General features: G+C 52.7%; 1 protein-coding gene across 1 annotated transcript; it reads right to left on the bottom strand.

Moving 5' to 3' along the window:
- Positions 1 to 7,052: 7,052 nt before the first annotated feature.
- Positions 7,053 to 24,240, bottom strand: DEDD2 (death effector domain containing 2). The gene is made up of 5 exons (XM_079906509.1): positions 24,099 to 24,240; positions 23,124 to 23,490; positions 21,207 to 21,329; positions 17,645 to 17,785; positions 7,053 to 8,957 (listed from the first exon to the last, which is right to left on the bottom strand). The coding sequence occupies exons 2-5, from the start codon at positions 23,449 to 23,451 to the stop codon at positions 8,578 to 8,580; spliced, it is 972 nt and encodes a 323-aa protein (XP_079762635.1). The 5' UTR covers positions 23,452 to 23,490; positions 24,099 to 24,240; the 3' UTR covers positions 7,053 to 8,577.
- Between the last annotated feature and the right edge of the window lie 387 nt (positions 24,241 to 24,627).

The following is a 24,627-nucleotide window of genomic DNA, read 5'->3' as shown; positions in this document are numbered from 1 at the left end:
AGGAAACCGCCATTCCTTCCTGCTCTCTCGATTCCCGCCCCTGCCCTGGCTCCAGTCTTTTCTGAAGCCGGGTTCTTCGGTCTTTCCTTCCACTGTGTGTGCCACCTTTATTTCCTTCTAATAAATTCCTTGCTTGCTTAAGTTAGCAAGTCAGTCTCTGTTGCTTGCAGCCAAAGAACCCTAATTCATACTTATTTTCAAGAAATTTTGGGTGGGATGAGGAGAAAGACAAAGGGCAGGCACTAGAGGGGGCACAGAGTAAAGGGAGGTAGAGGTTTTTTGTTCTTGTTTTTGTTTTTTTATTTAGGCTGCACCGGGTCTTAGTTGCAGCATGCGGGATCTTTAGTTGCAGCGTGTGGGATCTAGTCCCCCGACCAGGGGAACTGCTCCTGTATTGGGAGCCCAGAGCCTTACCCACTGGACCACCAGCAAAGTCCTTGTTAGTTGTTAAAGTGGTAGAAATTTGCATATATTTATAGGCTAAGAAGAAGGAGTGAGAAGGAAGCACTGTTGAAACAGAGAAGGGAAGAATGAAGGAGTAATATTCTGGGAGTCATAATGATAGGCGATGCATGGGTGGAGAGGCTGGACTAGAAAAGAGCCTGGAGAAGGGAAGTAAAGGTGGGTGTGAATTCCTATAGGTGTGTATAGGAAGCTGAAAGAAATGAATGACTGATTAGCCTTAGTTTTATTTGTTGAGAATGAAAGGGTAGGGTTGGGGGATGTTCATGGGAGCGTGGTGACTGACAGGGGGTTGACCAAGAAGTCGGAGTGGCACCTATATGTACCACTTTGCCACCATTCTTCTCTGAGCCAGTCTCAGCCACCTGAACCAGGGTTAGGGATGTGCTGATAGATGAGGCAGAGGCCAGGGTGTACAGGAACCCAGAGCGCGCTGCCCATTTTCCATTTGCCCTCCAGGCCCACCTCCACCCTTCTCTGCCCGTATGAACAGCATCATCCAGGCTGCCTTGCCCTCTGACTTCTAACTGGGTCATTCTGGATATGTCACCTCCTACTCCCAGCTCTGGATCAGTACCGTGGTTTGTTTGTTTGTTTCTTGGCCATGCCACGTGGCTTGCAGGATCTTAGTTCCCCAACTAGGGATCAAACCTGGGCCCCTGGCAGTGGAAGCATGGAATCCTAACCACTGGACCACCAAGGAATTCCCACTACCATGGTTTTTTGTCCCTTTTCTTTTTTGGCGGGGGGGTGGGGGGGAGCCACGTGGCACGCGGATCTTAGTTCCCTGACCAGGGACAAAACCTGCGCTCCCTGCATTGGACGCGCGGAGTCTTAACCACTGGACCGCCAGGGAAGTCAGAATACCGTAGTTCTGAGAGTGGCTGCACCCTCCACAACGCTGACGCTGCTCAGGTATGTTCCACGGTCTCACCGGGCTCCAGTAATATCATTTCCTCTCCTGACCCCTGCAGACCTCAGAGTGGTCCCAACTTCCCGCTGTCTTCACCTCCCTTGTTGGTTCTCTCAACCTGACCCACACTCTCTGCAAAAAGTCCCTTCATTAAATGATCTTTGAAATCCCAGCTGTGGTGCCCTCTGTTTCCCGCCGGGACCCTGACTATTAGAGAGCTAGCCAGAGAGATCAGATGGTCCAATGTGAGGCTCTGGCTGGGCAGGGAAGGGAGAGGAGCCAGGAGGGGTCTGGCCAACTGGCAGAAAACAGAGGGGTCAAGGGAGTGGAGCTCTCTCTATGAGTTGATGCTACAGGTGTGATGGCAGCGGAGGCCTGCCAGGCCTGGAAGGAAGGTGCTGGGATCAGAGCAGAGGATACTGGATTTTGAACATGGAAGATAGTACTGGGTCGTGGTTAAAACCAGGGATTTTTAATTTGGGACCCAGAGAGTGCTCTGTTACAATCTTGGCTTTGCCACTTTACTAAATGTGTCACCCAGGGAAGTGACTTCACCTTCCTGAGTGTGTATCCTCGTCTTTAAAATACCAACCCTACAGGTTTCGGGGACGGGTAAACATGTAAACCGTTTGGCACAGTGCCTGGCATGTGGTATAAGTGCTCAGTAAATGTTCACTGTGTGCACTGCCCTTCCGGGTCATGACTAAGTGTGGTCATGGGAGTGGACGGCTGGTGTGGGAGGAAGGTCACCAAGGATGAGGTAGAAAGAGACTAAGACGCTCGATAACTAGAAGGATGGGTCACCACACGGAGGTTAAGTATCCCAGCAGAACGGCGGGGGCTGGGGTGGACAGGAAGTCTGTGAGGATGTGCTACGGTCTTCAGGAATGAGGGGGAGTAGGCAAGGAGTCAACAGATGTCAATGAGGAAGTGGAACAGAGGGTGATAGAACCCGAGGACCTAAGGCTCAAGGAAGCCTGGGTTCTGTGAAGCCAGATTAGAGTTGGTGTCTGCCTCATCTGAGTTCCCACAGTGATCACATCCCTCAGTGATCACATCCCCCACAAAGCCAGAGCATGGCAAGAGAGGGACTGGAGCTGACCCATCCTCTAGTAGCTAGAAGTATACACTGGTAAATGATTGTTGAATGATTTGGGGGTGAGGGAAGGAGAAAAGTCATGGGTAACGTTCAGTAAAGGGGCAGAGCCAGGATTGTAACACGGGGCTCTCTGGGTCCCAAATTAAAAATCCCTGGTTTTACAAAAACAGACTCATAGACATAGAGAACAGACTTGTGGTTGCCAAGGGGGGGTCAGTGGGAGAGGGGAGGATTGGGAGTTTGGGGTTAGCAGATAAAAGTATTATGTATAGAATGGATAAACAACAAGGCCCTACTGTATGGAACATGGAACTACATTCAATATCCTGTGATAAACTATAATGGAAAAGAATATAAAAAAGAACGTATATGTATAACTGAATCACTTTGCCGTACAGCAGAAATTAAAACAACATTGTAAATCAACTGTACTTCAATTAAAAAAATAAATAAAATTTTAAAATCCCTGGTTTAAACCACAACCCAGTACTGTCTTCCACGTTCAAAATCCAGTGTCCTGCGCTCTGACCCCGGAACCTGACTTCCAGGGCTGGCAGGCCTCCGCTGCCACCACACCTGTGGCATCAGCTCATAGAGAGAGCTCCACTCCCTTCAGCCTTCTGTTTTCTGCCAGTTTGGCCAGACCCCTTCGTGGCTCCTCTCCCTTCCCTGCCCAACCAGAGCCTCATATTGGACCATCTTATTTACCCTTGACTTTGTTCCATTTCTCTCTCTGCATACTCTTTACTTTTAATAACTTAATGCTTAAAAAAAAAAGCAACCTCTTACTCAGTTTAAACAAATGTTTCCTGAGACCTTTCATACATGGTATTCCACCTGTCTGGAATACCCTTGCCCATTCTATCCACCCAAAGATCTCCTACTCCTCATTCAAGAGTGAGCAGAAATTAATCATGAGGGAGAAGGAAGATAAACCACAATGGTATCCTACCACAAAATTAAAAGTGTCTGACAATACCAGGTATTGGCAAGGATGTGAGGCAAAGAGAACTCTCATTCAGTGCTGGTGGGACAGTAAATCGGTATAAACGGTTTAGAAAAGAAATTTGCCAGTGTAGTAGGCTGAAAAACGTCCCCCAAGGAAATTCCCCGGCAGTGGTTAGGACTTTGCCCTTTCACTGCAGGGGGCACGGGTTCAATCCCTGGTTAGGGAACTAAGATCTCGCAAGCCATGCAGCACAGCCAAAAAAAAAAAAAAAAAAAAAAAAGTCCGTGGCTTAATGTCTGGAATCTGTGAATGTTATTTTATGTGACAAAAAGAACTTTGCAGATGTGATTACAGATTTTGAGATGAGGAGACTATTCTGGATTATTCGAGTGAGCCCTAAGTGCAATCACAAGGATCCTTGTAAGAGAGGCAAAGGGAGATTTGACACTGACAGAGAGGAGGCAATGTAACTACAGAGGCAGAAATTGGAGTAATGCAGCCACAGACCAAGGGATACTGGCAGCCACCAGAAGCCACAGTAGGCAAGGAACAAATTCTCACGTGGAGCCTCCAAGGGGAGTACGGGCCTGCCAACACCTTGACTTCAGCCCAGTGAAACTAATTTTAGACTTCTGGACTCCAGAACTGTGAGAGAATACATTTATGCTGTGTTAATCCACTAGGTTTGTGGTAATTCGTTACAGCACTCATAGGAAACTAATTAGGCAGTATTGACCAAACCTGAACATACTCTTGCCCATATCCAGGAATTCTCCAATTCTCCTTCCAGGTATATCCCAACAGATATACAGTATATCCCAACAGTATATCCCAAATGTAAGCATTGGGCTTCCCTGGTGGCGCAGTGGACAAGGATCTGCCTGCCAATGCAGGGTACACATGTTCGATCCCTGGTCTGGGAAGATGCCACATGCCATGGAGCAACTAAGCCCGTGCACCACAACTACTGAGCCTACGCTCCAGAGCCCAGGAGCCACAACTACTGAAGCCTGCGTGCCTAGAGCCCGTGCTCCGCAACAAGAGAAGCCCGCGCACTGCAATGAAGAGAAGCCCCTGCTCGCCGCAACTAGAGAAAGCCCACGCACAAAGACCCAACGCAACCAAAAATAAATTTTAAAAAAAAAGCATTTGTTCACACACACACCACACACACACACACACACACACACACACACACACACGTAAGAATGTTCACAGCATTATACAGTACAGCTCCAAACTGCTAACAACCCAATGTCCATCAACAGTGCAATGCATGAACTACCTACCTGTGGGATGGTCATACAATGAATACTATGCAGCAATAAAAATGAGTCAACTACAAATAAACAGAACGTGGAAGAATCTCACAGACACAAGGTTGAACAAAAGAAACCAGACGCAACAGAAAACATATTGTATGATTCCATTTATATCAAATTCAAAAAGAGATAAAACTATTTCATTGAGTGACATAAAACTAGAAAGTTAAAGAAAAGCAAGGAATTATTACTGTAAAAGAAAGAATAGTGTTCCTAGCTAGGGGAAGCGGAGTTGTGATCAGGAGGGTGCACATGACAGAAAGGGGGTGGGGGGAATTCTGGGGTGTTGCTAATGTATGTCTTATCATGGGAGGCATGGGTGTTTCACAACAGCTTATTAACTGTACAATTTATGTTTTATGCACTTTTCTGAATGTTATATTTCACAATTATATGTTATATTGTGGTATTTGTTATAGTTCACAAAAGTATCTTGGCGGGACTTCCCTGGCGGTCCAGTGGTTATGACTCCGCGCTTCCACTGCAGGTGGCGTGGGTTCGATCCCTGGTCGGGGAACTAAGATCCCTCATGCCGCATGGCCAAAAAAAAAAAAGTATCTTGGTGGCGGCGGTGGTGGTGATAATTTTTAATAAAATGAACAGGGAGCTTCCCAATCCATGAAGATTTCCTGGGTCCCTCCATCCAGGGTCATCTGAGCACCCCCAGCCTCTGCTGCTTGTTCAGTCACTGACCACTCTGGGCTGTGACCCCCAGTGTCCCAGTCTGGCTCACCCACCAGAACAGGAGCTGTCCAGAGCCAGCACCCAGGCTAGAGTCCTCTCAGGATCCCCAGCAGAGGCCAGCCAGCCCAGGGCTGGGCAACCAGGAGCCCTCTCGGAACATGTGCTGCTATGCAGGTACACTGGGCATGCCTCACCTACCACCTGACGTTGTCATTGTCAGGGCCCCTGTGTGTCTGCTAGCAATGTGGCAGGAGATGATTGCTGACCGAACGAGGGCGTGGCTGACTCTGCATTGCCACTTACCTTTGACTCAGTCCATCTGTCTCTCTACATCCCATTCAGGAATGTTCCCTAAGGCCTCCTCGAGGAATGTTCTCTGCCTGGAATGGCCACTCTCTGTCATTCTGCTGAACTCCTACTCATCCTTCAAGAGCCAGCTCCAGGTTCCTCTCCTCTGTGAAACCATGGCCCGCCTTCCTCTGAGCTCCCACAGGCCCCTATTTCCCTTGGCTGCAGCCTGTCCATGTCCTGCCCCATAGAATCTTTCTCGACTTCTGAAGCTCTCTGACCTCCCTGGGTTGTCCTCTTAGCCTGGGTCTGACCCACTTAATAGGCCTCCTCAGGACTCTGTCAAACACCCAACACGGTCTCTGGCAAGCCCGGGCGAGCTCTCTAGCGCGCCCAGGCGAGCTCTCTAGCGCATGCGCGCAGGCAGGTTCTGCAAGCGCAAAACACTGCCTCGAGGTTCCTGCCACCGCGGACTCTTGGCACACACTGCGCCTGCGCAGGCTCCCGCGGCCTCCGGCTCCCGCGGCCTCAAGGCTAGGCTCCCTTACTTCCGGCATGCATTTGCCACGAAAGACGCACACCCTGCTCCCCACCCCCGACCCCGGCTGAAAAGGGTGGAGCGGGCGGGGCCTAAGGCATGGGGCGGGGCTTGTAGGAGTGAGGGCCTCAGGAATAGGGCGGGGCTGAAGCAGGGGGCGGGGGCTTCAGCAAGGAACTGAACTGGTGATGGGAGTGGAGGTGGGTAAGGGCCAGGGCCTGAATCTTGTCCGCTAAAGAGGCTGGGCCCAACGCTGGCAACCTGGAGGTTGGTGGGGAGACGCCCCAGGGCCTGAGGGAGAGGCGGACGCTGAAGTTTAGCTCAGGGTAGGTCAAGCAGCAGCCCCCACCCCCCAAGCACGGGAAGCCCCAGGTAGATGAAGACCCCAAATGTTGACAGGTCGTGAAAAGAAAGCCTGTGTCCCACACCAGCCAAGGAGACTCCCCTAGTTGAGGGAAGGAGAAAGCACCTGGAAGCCCCCACCTGCCTTCCCAACCTGACGGCATCCACCAGTGGAGAGCTGTTTTCCATCTCAGTGCTTCTCTACTCCTGCGGCAAGTCACTTCCAAAATCCCTACTTCACACAGCTGGCTAAGTATTAAATAGATCTTATCTAGGTGCCCAGCAGACATTACCTCCCTCCCAGAGAAGGTAAATGGAGACAGTCTGGGATCACACAGCAACTAGATGGATCAGGTCTTGACTCCTGGACAGGATTCAACTCCTAGACTTGCCGCTGTATCCCTGTATATCAACACAGGTCAGGGGTCCAGGACAGGTTCCCAGGCGTGGATAGCTGCATCCTTTCCCGCAAGAAAAGCCGGCAGTTGGGAATCCCTGCCCTCCCCCTCCCCAACTCCCAGCCCAGGTCCCCTTCTCGCCCAGGAAGGAAAGCTCCCAGTATTGTGTACGGAACTTGAGTTCCTACACTCTTAAAACAAGGAGTAGGGAAACAGCAAGAGGCCACAACCTCAGCTGCAGCCACGGGGCAGCAGGAAGTAGTGTTTGGCCTCAGGAGGAGAAACAACAGATCCAGATTTAAGGTTAGTAACTGTCCAGAAGCTGTGAGGGGTGAAGAGCCACCTGGAGAGGGGCTCTAGGCAGAGAGCACTGGCTGCTGACCCAGTTGGTTTCCAAACCCTGGGCTCTGTCGGCCTTGGAGATAGACAGTTAGCCCACCTCACCGAACTAGTTAAAAAATACCAGCACTCCCAAGGACATACAGGAGCGAAGCATGTGTGAATGAGGTTGAGAGAGTCTATGACTCCAAGGCAGTATGTCCTCCTTCAACAGATAAGGAAACTGAAGCCAAAAGGAGGGCAAGACGGTGGCAGCAGCCGGCACATGATGGTCCAGCATCCTGCACACCCTCCAGCCAGATACCAGGCGAGGAACTCCGGGATTGGTACTGGGCCCAGGCTCTAATCAGCTCCTTCCTCCAGCCCATAAAGGAAAGAGTACAGCCGTGATGCCCACCTATGCCCTCTCCAGGGCAGTTTTATTGGTGTCACTCGTAAAAGGCCTTTCCCATCAGCCCCAAGCCTTTGCCTTCCCTTTCTGAGAAAGAAGTTGGTTCCTGGTCCTGGCCTCCTGGGAAACAGCACAGTTGGTCTGATGCCGCTGCAACACATGTGTGACACTCGGTGCAGATCCATGTGCAAATCTGTGTCCAGCTTCGGGGAGCAGGAGAAGGGGGAGAGCCAGGTCTGTGTGTGGAAGCTGGGCAGAGCCCGGCTGGCTGTAGAGATGTGCGGGCAAGGTGAGCAGGCCCCAGATGCACCCCAGCTCCAGTGCCCACTGGTGTGGCTGAAGCTCAGGGTTGGGGGGCGGTATAATCAGAGATCCTGAGAGAGAAGCCCTTAGGCCAAAGCAGTAAGTGGAACAGGCCAGGGCAGGAGCCCAGGAGAGATTTCAGAGGGGGCAGCGTGTGTGCACGCACACAGCCCAGGGTCAGGAATACGATGTGCAAGGGGCCTTTGGTGTGTGGCTATGCCTCCCTTCCTTTCGGATCTGCAGGCCTGAGCCCCTGGCCTCCTGAAGCTGAGGGAACGCACCTAATGGGCGGGGTGGTGGTGGTGGGGGGTGGTGGTAAGGGGCGCGGGGGGGGGGGGCGGTTGGAAAGGAAACTCAGCTGGAAGTGGTTTAGGCCTCAAAGCCCACATCCTGTGGGAGGGTCTATCAAGGGGCCTGGCTGTCACAGTCCTCAGAGCTAGTAGAGTGACAGTCCTCTAGGAGTAGAGATGGTCGACATCCTCCAGGGGAGAAGGTGGCCCAGAGGCTAGGAGGTGGGGTCAGTCCTGCCAGATCCAGGATCAGGAGGCCTCAGGCGGGCCTTCCCCCCTCCTCCTCCATCAGCAGCAGGCGGCGCCGGCCAGCCTCGTAATCAGCCTCGTCCACACTGACCAGCAGGCGGACAGCCTCCCGGCCCACGGCTTCACGCAGAGCCTCAGTCAGGAACACGCCCCGCAGGGCCTGCAGCAGGGCACCACTCAGGTAGTCACCCCAGAAGGCGTCCAGATAGGAGAGCTCTGAGAACTTGATGTCACAGACCACAGAGCCCAGGTCCCGAGAGCGCAGCACCGCCGTGGCCTGCCCAAACACGTCCAGCTGCCGTGCCAGGGCCTGGGGCCTCCGGGATGCCACGCCCTGCTCCAAGGCCGGCCCATGCTCGCAGTACTCTGCTCGCACCCTGAGCCGGATGTCTGCGGAGAAGGAGGGACTGGTCAGGGAGGGGCCGACACACGGCGCAGCGGGGCCAGGGGGAAGAGGGGAACCGCCACCCTCCCTCGCTCCCTCCAGCCTCCTCCTGCTGCCCCTCACTGTGGGCTGCACTGCACCAGCCCCACAACCTTCCCCCTTCTGGTAACCACACCCAAGTACGGATGACATCCTCACTCGGCTTCTCTCTTATGGTCTGACCTGTTACCTCCTGACCTGGTGGCCTTGCTCTTCCCCTCATGTGCCCCACTCCAGCCTCACCACCCCCTCGCTGCCCCACCCCCCCCCCACCAGCAGGCAGGTTCCGCCCGGCCCTGCCTCTCCTTCAGCCCGGGGTGTTCTCTCCCCAGCGCCCACGGGACTTACTCCCTCACTTCCTACAGGCCTTTGCTCAGAGGCCACCTCCCCAGTGAGCCTACCTCGACCACCCTGTTTACCACCACCACCCGGCCCCGGGATTCCCAGTTCCCCTTTCCTTGCTCCATTTCTTCCCAAGGCACTTATCACCTTCTAACCTACCCTAAGCTCTCCCTTACCGTCAGGCTTATCACCTGTCTCCCCCTCAATGTGAGCTCCCTGAAGGAAGGGATTTTTGTCTGTCTTGTTCATTAGTGTAGCCCCGTGACATACAGTAGGTACTCAATACACATTTGTGAAAGAACCAACGCACGAATGAATGGACTTGCTTTTAGGTAAGCAGCTTTACCCCTCTTGCGTCCTCGAACAGGGACATTCATGTGGGGCCAGTCATATCCTCAGCCCCACAACCACCAAGCAAGCACCAGGCCCAGGAGACTCAAGGCTGGAACTGGGCTGGCTCTACTGCAAGCAGGAGCTCTCTTTCCACAGAGGCTGCCAAGAAGGTGGGCTGTTAAGCCCATAGCTGCTGGGGGCCGTTTTGCCACCAGGAGGGGAGAGAATGAAACCTACACAAGGCCAAGGACAGAGAGGAAAAGACTCCTGAGGTTCATCACGTGTGCGTGGAGCACCTGGATCTTCAGCAATAACCAAGTTCCTTTTTGCTTAAGCCAGTCTGAGTTGTGTTTGTCACTTATAACCCTGCCTACATCCACCCAAATGTGGTGGCAGTTCTGTGCAGGGGATAGGACACGGAACTTCCAAGGCTATCCCTGTAAATGTGATATCAGGCATATCACCTCCCTGTGGGATTACTGAATTCCCACCTGTGAATCGGGCTACTAACAGAACTTCCTCTGCACTCACAACACAGGCTATCCTGAGGATCTGCTATAAGCTGGAAATGACAAGCAGCAGAATCAAAAGAACTCATTTAATTCACAAACGACCCTGTGAGGCAGGCCCTATTGTCACCCCAACTTACAGATGAGGAAATGGAGGCAAAGAGAAATGATTTGCCCAAGGTCGCACGGCCAGGGAGTAGCAAGGCATGACAGAGGGCACTGACTCTCCCACACCCCACAGAGCAGCCTCAGGTCAGTGGAGCTGATTCTAATCCAGGAGCCTTCAGGCGCTAGCTATGTGACCTGGGACAAGTCACCACCTCTCTGAGCCCAGGTTCCTGCCTAAACCTGGGGACAACCCCTACTGGAAAGCCTGTTCAGATGACGGTCCACCAATGGGTGCTAAAAAATGGCAGCCACCAGCAGCTCTGATGTGCCAAAGGCTTTGCCCTTGGAGATTCAGCCTGATCAGCCCTGTGGGGCAGGGGCCACAATGAACCCATTTGACAGATGAGGTAACTGAAGCTCTGGGAGGGGAAGTGTCATACCCCTGACTCCTTTCACCTTTCAAAGACTGTGTCACCACAGAGCAGAAAGTAGAAGGCAAGTCCCTGCTTCCCCAGGCGACTTCTCAGCACCACCCACTTCCTCCTCCCACCCCAAACCCCAAATGCTTCCTTTTTCTGCCTTGAGGGGAAGCTCACCCTCTCTGCTTGAGGCCCAGGAAAACCTACCTGGCCTTAGCCCCCAGGACTTCCCACAACACTCAGACCTGGCTCCCTCCATGCTAAGGATCAGATAAGACCTCTGGGCCCACATCCTGGACTCCCGAGTGTCTAACCACGCCTCCGTAGCGTGGGCTGGGAGGCAGGGGGCTGGGGGAGCAGCACCTGTCCAAGGCCACACGGGCTGCTCAGTGGCAGAGGCACAGAGCCTGGTGGCGGACAACGACAGACCTTGAGGCGAGTCCTGGCTCCGCCACTGTCTAGCTGTGGGGCCTTGGGCATGTGACCTCACCTCTCTGAGCCTCAGTTTCCCCATCTGAAAAACAAACAAACAAGAGGTCCCTGCTGCACGATGGGGTCATGAGGATTACATTAGGCAACTCATGAAGCATGTGACCCGGGGCCTAGATGCCGAAGGCACCCCAAAACAGGAACTGTAATTTCAACACTCACCTCTCTACCACCACAGCCCCTGCCTAGGCCTCGCCCTCTCTCACCTGGGCCCCTGAGCCAACCTCCTCCCCTCCCCTCCTCCTTCAATCCCAGCTACATCCTCCCATACCCTGCCCTCCAGTCACAAGGGAAGTGGTCCCAGTACAAGCCTTACTCACAAAATGACCTGTCCACCTCTTCTGACCAGAATGCCCATCACCCACCAAGGCCCGGCTCACGGGACCTGTGGCCCGCCCAGGTGAATCCCCTCCCAGATGGCCTTTATCCTCAGCACAGACTGCTACTAGACCTGCGGTGGAAACTGTCTATTCACCCAGAGCCCACCGGGCATGGTGGGGGTGGAAGGAGGACAGGATCAGGGGGGACCCTCATGTGTCCCATTCATCCTTCCATTCAACAGACATTTACTAAGTGCCAGGGACGGTGGGGAGACACGAGCCACAGGTGGGACTGGAAGACATGTAAGCCCCAGTCAAGGAGCACTTTGTATAGGCCAGACCCTACCCAGGTGCTTTCCCTGTCTTAACCCCTGAGTCCTCACAGCACTTTCATTATCCCAAATACAGGTGAAGACATGGCCCAACCGCTGGTCTGAAACACAAGAGGACAGTACACAGAAGGGGAGGACAGGGAAACTCCACTGGAGAAAAGGAGAGATGTGTGTTATCTGAGCCACCACTCCACCCCGGCCCTGAATCATGGGCATCACGCACACTCTCTCTTTATTCCTCGACAAAATAATTTAACCGTAGGTGACACTTATATAGTACTTACTGCACTACCGTCACACATTTCACATCTATTGACCTTTTTTTTTTTTTTTTTTTTTTTGCGGTACACGGGCCTCTCACCGCTGTGGCCTCTCCCGTTGCGGAGCACAGGCTCCGGACGCGCAGGCTCAGCAGCCATGGCTCATGGGCCCAGCCGCTCCACGGCATGTGGGATCTTCCCGGACCTGGGCACAAACCTGTGTCCCCTGCATCGGCAGGCGGACTCTCAACCACTGCGCCACCAGGGAAGCCCTATTGACCTTTTTGATCGTGCCTGCAACCTTATGAGGCAGTGCTATTGTCCCCTTTTTGTAGATGAGGAAACTAAGGCACAGAGGATGAGTCACCTGCCCAAGGCCACACAGGCAGGAAATGGCAGAGCTGGAGTTCCAACCGAGATGCCTGGCTCCAGAGCCCAACCTCTTTTAACTATCCCTATCCTGTTTGCTGCCTCTCATACAACCATACACAGAAGTCCATAATTAAAAGACATTCCAAGGGTCAGGAGAGGAAATTATAGAGAACGATTTAGATCGAAACAATCAGAGAGGACCTCTCCAGGAAATGACACTGGAAGTAAAATGTGAAAGAGGACAAGTACGTCGAGACAGGAAAGCAGTGAAAAGAGAAGAGCGACTTTCCCAGAAGAGATCGGTGTGTGTTAAAGTCCAGAGGCAAAAAATGAACTTGGGGCATTCACAGGCTGGGGGCCAGCATGGTAGAAAAGGGTACAAGGGGACAACTGGAGGCGCAGGGCTGACCACGCCCTGGCAGGCTGGGGCAGGGAGTCTGGGGCCTCCTGAGCTGACCACACCTCTCTGCACCTCGGTGGCCTCCTCCATAAGACAACCTCACCCCAGTACCTGTTCTCATGGGGCCACTGTGAGGATTACAAGGCTGGATGCAGCAGGAAGGAAGTGGCCTCAGGATACCAAGACAACTCCAGCTGCTCTGCAGAAGCAGCAGGGCGGTCAGAAAAGGAGCCAGGGCAGCACTCAGGGAAGGCTGAAGGTGGCTGAATAGTTTCCTCCGGCCAGGAACACACCAAATGCTTGGTCAACAGCATTTGTCAACAGTCCCTCGCCAATGGTAGGGAGATGCTCCCTGCCCCCAGGACGGAGAGTGGGGCCCTGTCTTCCTCCAGAGGAGAGTTGCTCCCGCTTCCTGCACTCAGGTGGGCCCCCACACTTTTAAAAAAAAAATAATAAATCTGTTTATTTATTTTTGGCTGCATTACGTCCTCGTTGCTGCGCAGGGGCTTTCTCTAGTTGTGGAGAGCGGGGGCTACTCTTCGTTGTGGTGCGCGGGCTTCTCATTGCGGTGGCTTCTCTTGTTGCAGAGCACAGGCTCTAGGCACGTGCGGGCTTCAGTAGTTGTGGCATGTGGGCTCAGCAGCTGTGGCTCGTGGGCTCCAGAGCACAGCCTCAGTAGTTGTGGTGCCCAGGCTTAGTTACTCGAAGCATGTGGAATCTTCCTGGACCAGGGCGGATTCTTAACCACTGCGCCACCAGGGAAGCCCCCCAACACTCTCTTGTTCCTCTACCCGACACCTCATCAGTCTCTCTTCTGGGACAGAATGGGCCGCAGAGGGAAATGGGAGGGGCTTTCCAGTGGGAGATCAGGAAAGGTATGAGGGACAGGCCCAGGCGAGCAGGTGAGCAGCGTTCTGTGCCAGACCCTGTGCCGGAGGCCAGGGATGACTCTCACTCAGGTCTTCCCTCCAGGAAAGGCTGGGGACACAGAGGACCTGTGCCCAGGAGAGAGAATCAGCCAGTAAGCTCTAAGGGACAGACTCCACCCTCCAATGCCACACCAATACCAGCACCTCCTCTGGACAAAAGCCGGCTCCCTCTCCTGCTCCAGTCTGTTCCCCAAGGCACAGCCAGAGTCACGGTGTCACTGTAAATTTCTTCAACCTTTCCTGAACTAATGGATGGAGGCAGTGAGCAGCTGCTGCCACCAAGGGCAGTTAAGAGACAAGCAGCCTCTGCCTGCTTCCTAAAGGAAGAGCACAATACCACCTAGGAGGTGAGCTTGAAAAAAAACAGAAGGGGGGCTTCCCTGGTGGCACAGTGGTTAAGAATCCACCTGCCAGTGCAGGGGACACAGGTTCGATCCCTGGTCCGGGAAGATCCCACATGCCACGGAGCAACTAAGCCTGTGCACCACAACTACTGAGCCTGTGCTCTAGAGCCCTCGAGCTACAACTACTGAGCCCGCATGCCACAGCTACTGAAGCCCGTGCACCTAGCACCCATGCTCTGCAACAAGAGAAGCCACCGCAACGAGAAGCCCACGCGCAGCAACGAAGACCCAATGCAGCCCCCAAAATTAATTAATTAATTAATTAAAATTTTTTTTTTTTTTAAAAAAAGGGCATTTCCTGGCGGTCCAGGGGTTAGGATGCAGCACTTTCATTGCCAAGGGCGGGGGTTCAATCCCTGGTCAGGAAACTAAGATCCTGCAAGCCGCACAGCGTGGCCAAAATAAGAAAATAAAAAAACAAAACCATCAAACCAGAATCTGATCAAGGCTCTCCAGGCCCAACTACCAACTTTCAGGAACTATGACAGGGGAGCATGTTCAGTCAGTCCTGCCACAGAGCAGTCTGCAGAAGCCAGTCTTCGGGAAACACTACGGGACAACTACTTTCAACAGATACAAGGGTGGTGGGGGAGAAATCAGAGGTGATGGAGGAATCCTATAAATAGGAGAGACTTAAGAGAACCAATATTTATAAGAATTAGAAATTATAACACTGAGCAAACACATGAGAGTAAGAAGTTATTGTTATTTTTTTGGTGTGATTTTTTTTTTAAGAATTCTTACTCTTTGTTTTTTTTTTTTTTGGCTGCACAGGTTGCAGGATCTTAGTTTCCCGACCAGGGACTGAACCCGGGCCACAGCAGTGAAAGCGCCAAGTCCAAGTCCTAACCACTGGACCGTCAGGGAACTCCCCAATTCTTATCTTCTAGAAATACACAGTGAAAAATCTACCAGTGAAATAAAAGGACACCTGGAACTGACTCCAAAACAACGTGGCTAATGAAACAAGATGAGCCATGACCTGACAACTGCTGAGGTTGGGGGCCGGGGAGCCAGGATTCGTTATGCTAATCTGTCTGCTTCTATTTCTTCTCCATAGGAAACACTGAAGGAAAAAAAAGCAAAGCGCAGCCTGTCATTCAAGTCCTCCCACTGCTTTCCATCATTTAAACAAACGCAAAGCCTGGCCCGTGGCTCCCAGGCTCTGCAGGATGGGCCCCTGGTCACCTCTCCTGCCCTCACCTCCTGGCAGCCTCCCCGCACTCCCTCTGCTCCAGCCCTGCCAGCTTCCTCTCGGTCCCAGCACCACCACTGCCATGTCCCCACACAGGCCTCTGCTCCTGCTGTCCCTTCAATCTGAAACACCCTGCCTCAGCCGTCCACACACTCCTACCTCTCCTCCTGTCTTCTGAGAGGCCTTCCTAGACCACCCTACCTTGAAAATCCACCTAGAACTGCATTTTCCATCATTCTCTACCCCCTCCCCCTGGCTTGTTTCTCTTCACAGCTGACATCTGAAGTTTCTCTTCCTTCCCTTAGCCTTCTCCTCCCACCAGAACACAAGCTCCATGAGGGCAGGGGCCTCCAGTCCCTTCTGTGGGCTGTAAGCAGGTAGTCAATGCTCTATAAACACACGTGGAACAACCAAATGAGCAAACCCGAGCTTCGGCCCAGCCCTGCCCCTCCGCACAATGGGGGACGGCATCCCTACCTCAAGGGCCGTCTTGAGAATTCAAGGTCAGGTGAGGAGCACGCTCAGCGCAGGGCGCAGTGGATGGCCCTGAGAGGGATGTGGAGACTCAGAGGTCCTGTGTCTGAGCCCAGGATCCCCCATGGCCCCTTCCTCACACTCTTGGGGCCTCCGGAGTTCAGTCTGGTTCTATCCCTCAGTGGAAGGCAGCTGCCTGGGGCTCAACCCCCACAGCTATCACAGGTGAGGAGGAGGCAAGAATGGCAGACCCGTTCCTCACTCAGGTCTGGAGGGACCTCCTTCCACCCCTGGGACTAGGCCATCTCCATTTTCAGGGCCCTACTGGGGAAAGCCTCACTCCAGCCCCACCCTGCCTGGTGAGTCAGCAGTCAGACCTGCGCAGCCACGCCCCACAGCAAGAGACAGCCACACCCAGGGTCACAACCTCCCCACCCTCAGAGAAGAGACGGAGGCCTCCAGCAGCAAGACCCCTCACGGCCTCAGCCTGGCCTGCTCCCTAGGGAGGCAGTGACTCTCTAGGCCACCCAGCCAGTGGGTGGCTCTGGTAATTAACTCCTGACTCTGGGGAGAGTCACGACCAAACAGCCACCCCCTCAAGTGCGGGCTGTCTGAGGACTCAGGCTGGCTCCACTGGCCTGTTCCTCCTGAAAGCAGCCAGCACAGGTGTCTACAGCCTCATCTAGGGAGCGGCTAGGACCACCAGGGTCTGGGAGACCGCAATGGGCACCGGGAGGAGGCAGGCTCATGCACTCTGGGGGCTGGAGGCTCTGCAGATGGCAGGAGGAAGCGCCCTGAGGCCAAGGTCTCCTGGGGGATGCAGAGCTGCTGCCACCTGCCCCTCAACCTTCCCTCCTATAATTCCACCCCCACCCACCCAGCCTGAGCCTCTCACCAGCTGATACCCTCTGTGACCAGAGCCTTGCCCAACTCAGAGAAGGGGGTACCAGAGGGGCGTGTGGGAGTGTGTGAGAGAGTGTGCGCCCTACCCGTGCCTGTGTCCTCCCCTCAGGACCAGTGAGAAATTTCTTAAGGGCAAGGTCTGCATGAGTCTGCATAGCAGAGTCCCCTAACCCATCCAACCCACCTGTCTGCAGGTACAGTCAACCCTATATCCAAAATGTTTATTTCCTTAAGTCCACCTCCTTCTCACCCTCTCCAACGCCACTACCCCAGGCCAGACCTCTGCCTCATCCCTGTTGGACTGTGAAGCCCCTCCACTCGTTTCCCTGCTTCCACTTTGTTGGATTTATTTCATGTGCACCTACAGAGCATGTGCTACATGTCCAGCACTGTTCTAAGCACTTTGCAAATTGTAACTCATTTATTAACTGATTTTCCAGATGAAATCGGAGTTCCTTTAAAAACTGGTATCAGATCACTTCACTCCCCTGCTAAAAACCCTTGGAAAGCCCTTGACTCATAGAATAAAATCTAACTCCCATCTGCTCTGAGGCCTGCCAGGCCCAGCTGCTCAGCCCCTGCCTGGCTCCTCCAACAAAAAATGACATTGAGGGCAGGGGACTGTCAGGAAAGGCTTCCTGGAGGAGGCAGCACACAACACAATCCTTCAACTATGGGCAGGATGTAGACAAGCGAGTAGGCAACAGAAAAGACAGGGATTCCACTGTGCTGTACAGATGCATGGAGCTGCTGCCCACCCACTGGGTGTCACACCCCAGATGAGGGCCCATTCTCCCACCCTTCAGCTCTACTGGCTGCAACGGGCACTGCACATGCACTCCCAAGGCACGCACAGACACCTACCACAGGTCACTTTGCCTTCTGAGGTAGGTCCGGCTGGCTCCTGCTGCTGCTGGGGGGTGGCTGGACCTCCTCTCTGCCGCCGTCTGGCGCCACCACTGGGACGGCCCCGACTCCGCCGCTGCCGTTTAGTTGGGGGAGAACCTGAGGAGAGAAAGATGGTGTAGGTTGAAGACCAGATGATGGGTGGAGCACCAAGGTGGGTGCCCAAGGAAGCGCTCAAGGCTGGACTCCACGCTGTCAGACCCTGGGTGAGCCCCTCTGCTTCCTGGGCCATAAGATGGCGAATAAGTACAAGTTAGCATCATCTGGAAGGACAGACGAGCACACCCCACCACCTGGCAGTCCCACTCTCAGGTGTGACCCCAGAGAAACCCTGCCTACTCACCCCAGGAAACAGGCAGGACGCCAGTAGCTGGAGCTCTGTTTATAGTTCCTAACCACATAAACCTGAAGACAATGTAAATGTCTGGCAAAAAGTACACGGAGTAATTTCCACAATAGACTGCTTAGTGAACTAAAGCAAGTGAAAAACAAATATCTACAGTTTGCTATGTTTTGTATAAAAAAGGAGGGGAAACGAGAATATGTACATTATTTGCTATGTTTGCAAGATGAAACACTGTAAGGCTATGTTAGAAATGAATGAAATTGATTATCTACTAAGAGGAAGAAAGATACCAATGGAAATGATACTTCTAAGAACACCTTTTTTACATACTTTAGTTTTGACTTTGGAATCACGTAACTGTTTTACAACATACTCAAAAATTTAACAAGAAACAAAAGAAACAAACCATAAAATTAAACAGAAACAAATGAATCTAGTATATATAAAATCAGTAACAAGAAGCAGAAAAAAAGAAGGACCTTAAGTAACTAGGAGAAACATTCTGACTGTAAACTCTCAGTAGGATATACTCTGAAAACAATTAGAACCACAAAAATATCTTATGTTTCATTCAGTAGACACAGCAGTGGTACTGACGTTATAAATTTGAAGCTATTTCATTATTGTTGTAAAATAAAGCAAAATAAATCCATGTCTTAATGTTACCAAGAACCAAGATTTTCAGTGTAAGACAAAAAGGTCCTCGTAGGACTACTGAGCCCGTGTGCCGCAACTACTGAAGCCCACGCACCCTAAAGACAGGCTCTGCAACAAAGAGAAGCCGCCGCAACGAGAAGCCCGCGTACCACAACGAAGAATAGCCCCCGCTAGCCACAACTAGAGAAAGCCCACGCGCAGCAACAAAGACCCAATGCAGCCAAAAATAAATTAATTTAAAAAAAAGTCCTTGTAGGGAATTCCCTGGTGGTACAGTGGTTACAACCTCACAGTTTCACTGCTGAGGGCGCAGGTTCAATCCCTGGTCAGGGAACTAACATCCTCGCAAGCAGCGCAGCCAAAAAAAAAAAAAAATCCTTATAATGTTATGTTTGAATTGAAAATGCTAATGTGAACTTTTTTGTGTGTGTGTGGTACGCGGGCCTCTCACTGTTGTGGCCTCTCCCGTTGTGGAGCACAGGCTACGGACGCGCAGGCTCAGCAGCCATGGCTCACGGGCCCAGCCGCTCCGCGGCATGTGGGATCCTTCCGGACCGGGGCACGAACCCGTGTCCCCTGCATCGGCAGGCGGACTCTCAACCACTGCGCCACCAGGGAAGCCCCTAATATGAACTTTTACGAAAAGCAATTTCTAGTTCTGTTCACTGTAAGCGCCTAAAAACAATGCGCATACTCGGCACCCAGATCTTGGTCTCCAAATACCGCTGCCTCTGAGAGAAACCAGGTTTCTGGAAACAGCTGATTCCAGGGCTGGGGAAGGGAAAATACAAGTGAATCCTGGACATCTTGCAGTCCATCTTGCAGTCCTACAAAGCAGGAAGCACCCAAAGAATGATGGAGACACATCAAAAGGACACAGGATGTAGCCAATTTGAACATCAGGAAGAATAACTAATTGATTATAACAGTAAATAAATAAGAATATATGAGTCTATGGTGACACCCCTCACTAAGTAAAGAGAGGGAGGAATGGAGGGAAAGAAAGAAGTAAAACTCCTTTTGAGAAAATGCCAGCTAATAGACATAGGAAAGAATTAGAAAACCACCATTTCATGAACACCAATATAGTAACTGGTTCAGGCAGAGATCACCAATGGCTGCTAAACCCACTGGGGATGCTGTTGGTGAACACGACGTGCCAAAGTGTCATCTCATAGATTTACTAACCACAAGGGGAAAAAATATCTCCGTACGAAGGACAAATACAGCAGACACCACCTTAACCAAGTGATCGAACTTGCTCACTCACAACAGGAAAACCAGGCCTCCTGATGTGAAGACCACGGCATCAACCAAGGAGCATTCCAGCCAAAAACACGTAACCTGAATCTAACCAACTCTCCAAACCCGATTCCCAAACTACAGGGGACAGACGGATAAGTTAAATGATACCATCAGGAAATTATCAGACATGTCCGGAAACAATCAGGACATTGTACAAAACAAGTGGCCTGGTCAATGTCATGGGGGGAAAAAAGAAAAAGGTATGGGGTAGCGGGGGGGGGGTTCCATAGTAAGAGATTAAGGAGACTAATAACTGAATGTACAGCAACACAACTATGAGTGGATCCTAAAAGTGCAGACAATATTGAGAAGATCTGAAAATGGACCATTAGGATATCAGAGAATAAGTACTTCTGTCCTTTCTTAGATATGACAGTAGTCTTGAAGTGGTTTCAGACAATCTTCTGATTCTCAGGAGATGCCTGCCAATTTCGGGGTAAAGTGTCCTGATGCCTATAATTTACTTTCAAAGAGTTCAGCAAAAAGAAAACAGAATTAGGGACTTCCTTGGTGGTTCAGTGGTTGAGAATCCACCTTCCAATGCAGGGGACGCAGGTCCGATCCCTGGTCGGGGAACTAAAATCTCACATGCCACGGGGCAATTGAGCCCGCAAGTGCCTCAACTAGAGAGAAGCCTGCACACTGCAACGAAAAATCCCAAGTGCCGAAACTAAGACCCGACGCAGCCAAAAACAAACGAACAAATATTAAAAAAAAGAAAAAACAGAATTACACATACATGCACATAAAGCAAACCTGGCAAAATGTTAAAATTACTGAGTCTACGTGGAAGATACAAACACATTCACTGCACTCATCTTTCCACTTCTCGGTATATTTGAAATACGTTTGAATGATTAAAAACTTGGGGGAGGGGAGGAGAGTGGGTAAATTAATTGCCATGGCAATTAAACAAAACCAATTAGAAACCCAACATGAATAAATCTCAGAAACATGTCCAACAAAGACAGCCATGTGAAGAATAATACCCATGACGTGGTGCCATTTAAATGACATATAAAACCACAAAAAACAATTCCGTAAGTTGTTTCTAGACATGTGCTTTTGCAACAACAAACACAAACACAAAGCAAAAATGAGACAGAATCACCCCCACGGGCTCCTTCCTTGATGGGTCAGGATGGGGTAGGTTCATCAGGGTTCAGAAGGGAGAGAGAGAGACTGCTGGCGCACCCACAGGGCTGGGCTCACCTGTCTCCCACTGACCCTGCTCAACATTTGAAGAACTCCTTGACTGCTGACTGCGACGGCAGCCGCCCTCCGTCCTCTTTGAAGAAGAGCTGGATGTGCCATAGCTGGAGCGTTCTGGAGACACTGTGGGGAGAGAAGAATGGAATGAAGTATTCAAAGCCTGCGACTTCTCCCAGGCCCAGCCTCCAATTCCCACCCCCTCACCCCCACCCCAGAAGAAAACCTGCCCCACAGGGTGCCTGAGTTCCCCAGAACTCAAAGCCCAGATACCCACTCCCTCTCAAACACCTGCAGCCCAGTAATTGTTCGGTGCCTCCCGGGGGTAAAAGACTCATCACCTTCTGGGGCCACCCAATCCACGTGTACAGCAGCTCCAACTGTCAGTTATCCTGTAAGCTGAGTTATGGTCAGGATTCCTGCAATGCTGGCTGCCCCCATCTGTCAACTGCCCCCGGCTCTCCCTGAGGCCCCGAAGAGTAAGCAGGCCTCTGCAGGGTCCCCAAATCTTCTCTTCCAGAGCCTGACCTCCAGACATATTTTTCCAAAAATGCTGTCAGTTCTGCACAAGGCATGCCTTTTTCCTGGTTACCCAAATCCCATGGGCTTACCCTGGGCAGGAAAGCTCACAAAACCCCTCCCTAAACTAGCCACAGCACCTCTAGTAATCCCGCCAAGGGCTCAAAAGCTCAAAGCCAATGCACACAAGGGGCTCTTCACCTTCTCAGGACTGCTGTCCTATAGGAGCACTTCCCTTACAAGGATTAAGGGCGCCAACTCTGGAGACAAACCAGCAAGGTTTAAATCCTAGCTCCCACTTTCTAGCTGTGTTATCTGCAAGCTCCTATGTGGCATGGCTTCTCACCTACCTCTGTGCCCTTACTTTGACCTCTGCTCCTGCCACACTGGCCTCTGATAATGCCAAACTCAGTCCTACCTCAGGACTTAAAAGCTTGTCTTTCCCTCTGCCTGGAATTTCCTACTCTGAGATCTATGCACCAGGGTGGCAGTGCAGCCTCAGTTCAAACGCCAACTTCTCAGAAAGGTCTTGACTGGTTCTGGAATCTTTTTTTTTTTTTTGCTGTATGCGGGCCTCTCACCGCCACGGCCCCTCCCGCCGCGGAGCACAGGCTCCGGACACACAGGCCCAGCCGCCCCGCGGCATGCGGGACCCTCCCGGACCGGGGCACGAACCCGCGTCCCCTGCATCGGCAGGCGCACTCCCAACCACTGCACCACCAGGGAAGCCCTGGTTATGGAATCTTAAGGGGGCCTCCTTTCACTCTGAAGCATTCCACTCCCTACTTCCTCTCTCTGCTCCATTACTCTGTTTCAGTCCTTCCATAACCACATCTAAAAGTAAATCGTTCAAATAAAGTCATCTTCATATACAGAATTTAAAAAAGTAAATCGTTCACCTGTCTTATAGTCTTGATACTCCTCCCAAATGTTTGTTCCTCATGGAACACTTTGTCAGTCCCGTCAAGCTGTATCTCCTGTTCCCTATTCCCCAGGCACACAGGATTCAGCTGTTATATGTGGGCAATCTGCCTAAATTCTCCAACCTACTGCTTTCCCTGTACAGTGGGGACGGTGACAGGACTTCCTCTTAGGATTACCGGGAGGATATAGGATGATAGTACATATGAAGAAGGGCTTACTGCTGTGCCCGGCAAGAAGTAAGCCCTCTGTAAACAGACGCTACAAACATCACTATTGATGTAGCCAAATCCCACAGGCTCACCCCTCCCAATGCTATGCCTCCTCCCTCTTGTGTTTCTCATTGATACCCTGGGAGGAGGAAAGAGTGCGATGGGACACGTACTGAGATGGCACTCTCCATATCAGACACCGTGGAGGCCCAGCGAAAGCAAGGCCCTCTCCCCACCGGAAGTCTGTCACCCTCCCATTCCACGATACCTGGCCAGCGCCTCTTGCGCGCCAGGTGTGGCAGCAAGTCGTGACGGGACAGCACGCGCAGGAGTTGCCCCAGCAGCCGCAAGTTGCTCTCGTCGCACTGCCCGCGGCGCTCTAGCTCCAGCAGCAGCTCCAGGCCGCTGCGGGCGCGGGCCAGGCCGCCGGCGGCGCCGGGAACCTCGTCCAGCAGGAAGGTTAGCAGCTCCAACTCGCACTCGGTCAGTTGCCCGCCCACCACCTCGAACATACGGTGAAGCGACAGCATCCCGTAGTAGTCCAGGCACTCATCCTCCTCCCAGCTCGGGGCCAGGGTCGACCCGGACAGCGCCATACCCGGGGGAGGGGGGCGGAATAAGCTCAGAACCAGGGCCTAGAACACACACAGCGGGGAGGGGGCAGTGGTCAGCGACGCGGAGGCCCGAACCTCACCCCCGCCAGTGCGTCCCCCCTTCCGAGTGCCGCCGGGCAGGGCCACCCTCACATCCCAGCCGTTTTAGCCTCCCCCTTCTCCCGCAAGAGAATGGTATCGCCCGAGGTCCCCTAGTAACAGGTCCAGACGCCAGACCCCTCTTGTCCTCCGACCAGTCGGGCAGGCCCAGCCCGAATGCCCCTCCCCAGGTGGTATGTTCCGAACAAGCCTCCCACCCGACTGACTCGGTCCGAACAAGCCTAGGGGCCCAACGCGGGGCACCCCGCCAATTGCCCTTTGACTATGGGTACTACTGTCCAGACATGTTCCTTGGCTGCGTCCAGACGTACTGTCCGATCAGCCCCACAGCTCCACCTAAGTGGTACAGTCCGAAAGTGACCCTCTGCCCCCTACAATGGGACCGACCAAAGCAGCCCTTCGCTCCACACAGGTGGCGCTGTACGAATCCGACCCCCTCGCCCTGTAAGGGTGGTACCGCCCTCTCCCCAGCACCCAGGTGGTCCGGTCTACCCGCCACCAGTAGCTTGTAGGCCTCTCCACATCCTCACCGAATTCCGGCGCCTCACGACTCCTGGGCGACGGCCGCGGCCACTTGTTTTGTATCTTTCTGGCACCTTCTCTATTATTACGCCTGCGTCACCTCGCTCCTCCTCCTTCCCCCATCTCGCGCAGGTGCGACCGCCACGCCCCTTAGGCGCAAGCGCAGAGAGAGGCTTCCAAGCCCCTCCCTCCGGACCCGCCCCCAACCGTAACGTCCGGCCGCCCTGTACTGCGCCTGCGCAGAGCGAGAGCGGTTCCGCGTCTGGGCTGGATCTGGTACCATTTTGCCAGATAGCTTCTGCCGGTGACATAAGCTACAGGGTCCTTAGTGCCCTCACGACCTGTTGAAACTACTTATGTCACGGACTACAGCCCCCTCCTTATCACGACCTAGACGCCCACATTAACCACTGCTCCCAGCTACCCATGGCAAAGGACCACAATCACGACCGTACTGGCTCCGAGTAGCACCCAGGTCCCTTATGATCCGGACTTGGACTCCCCTCCGTTAGACTGCCCCTTACTTCTTTTGGAGAC

Source organism: Stenella coeruleoalba (genome assembly GCF_951394435.1).
Source record: "Stenella coeruleoalba genome assembly, chromosome: 20".
NCBI classification, from domain to species: domain Eukaryota; kingdom Metazoa; phylum Chordata; class Mammalia; order Artiodactyla; family Delphinidae; genus Stenella; species Stenella coeruleoalba.
The sequence above is the reverse complement of the archived record's forward strand: the minus strand, read 5'-3'. Positions and strand labels throughout refer to the sequence as shown.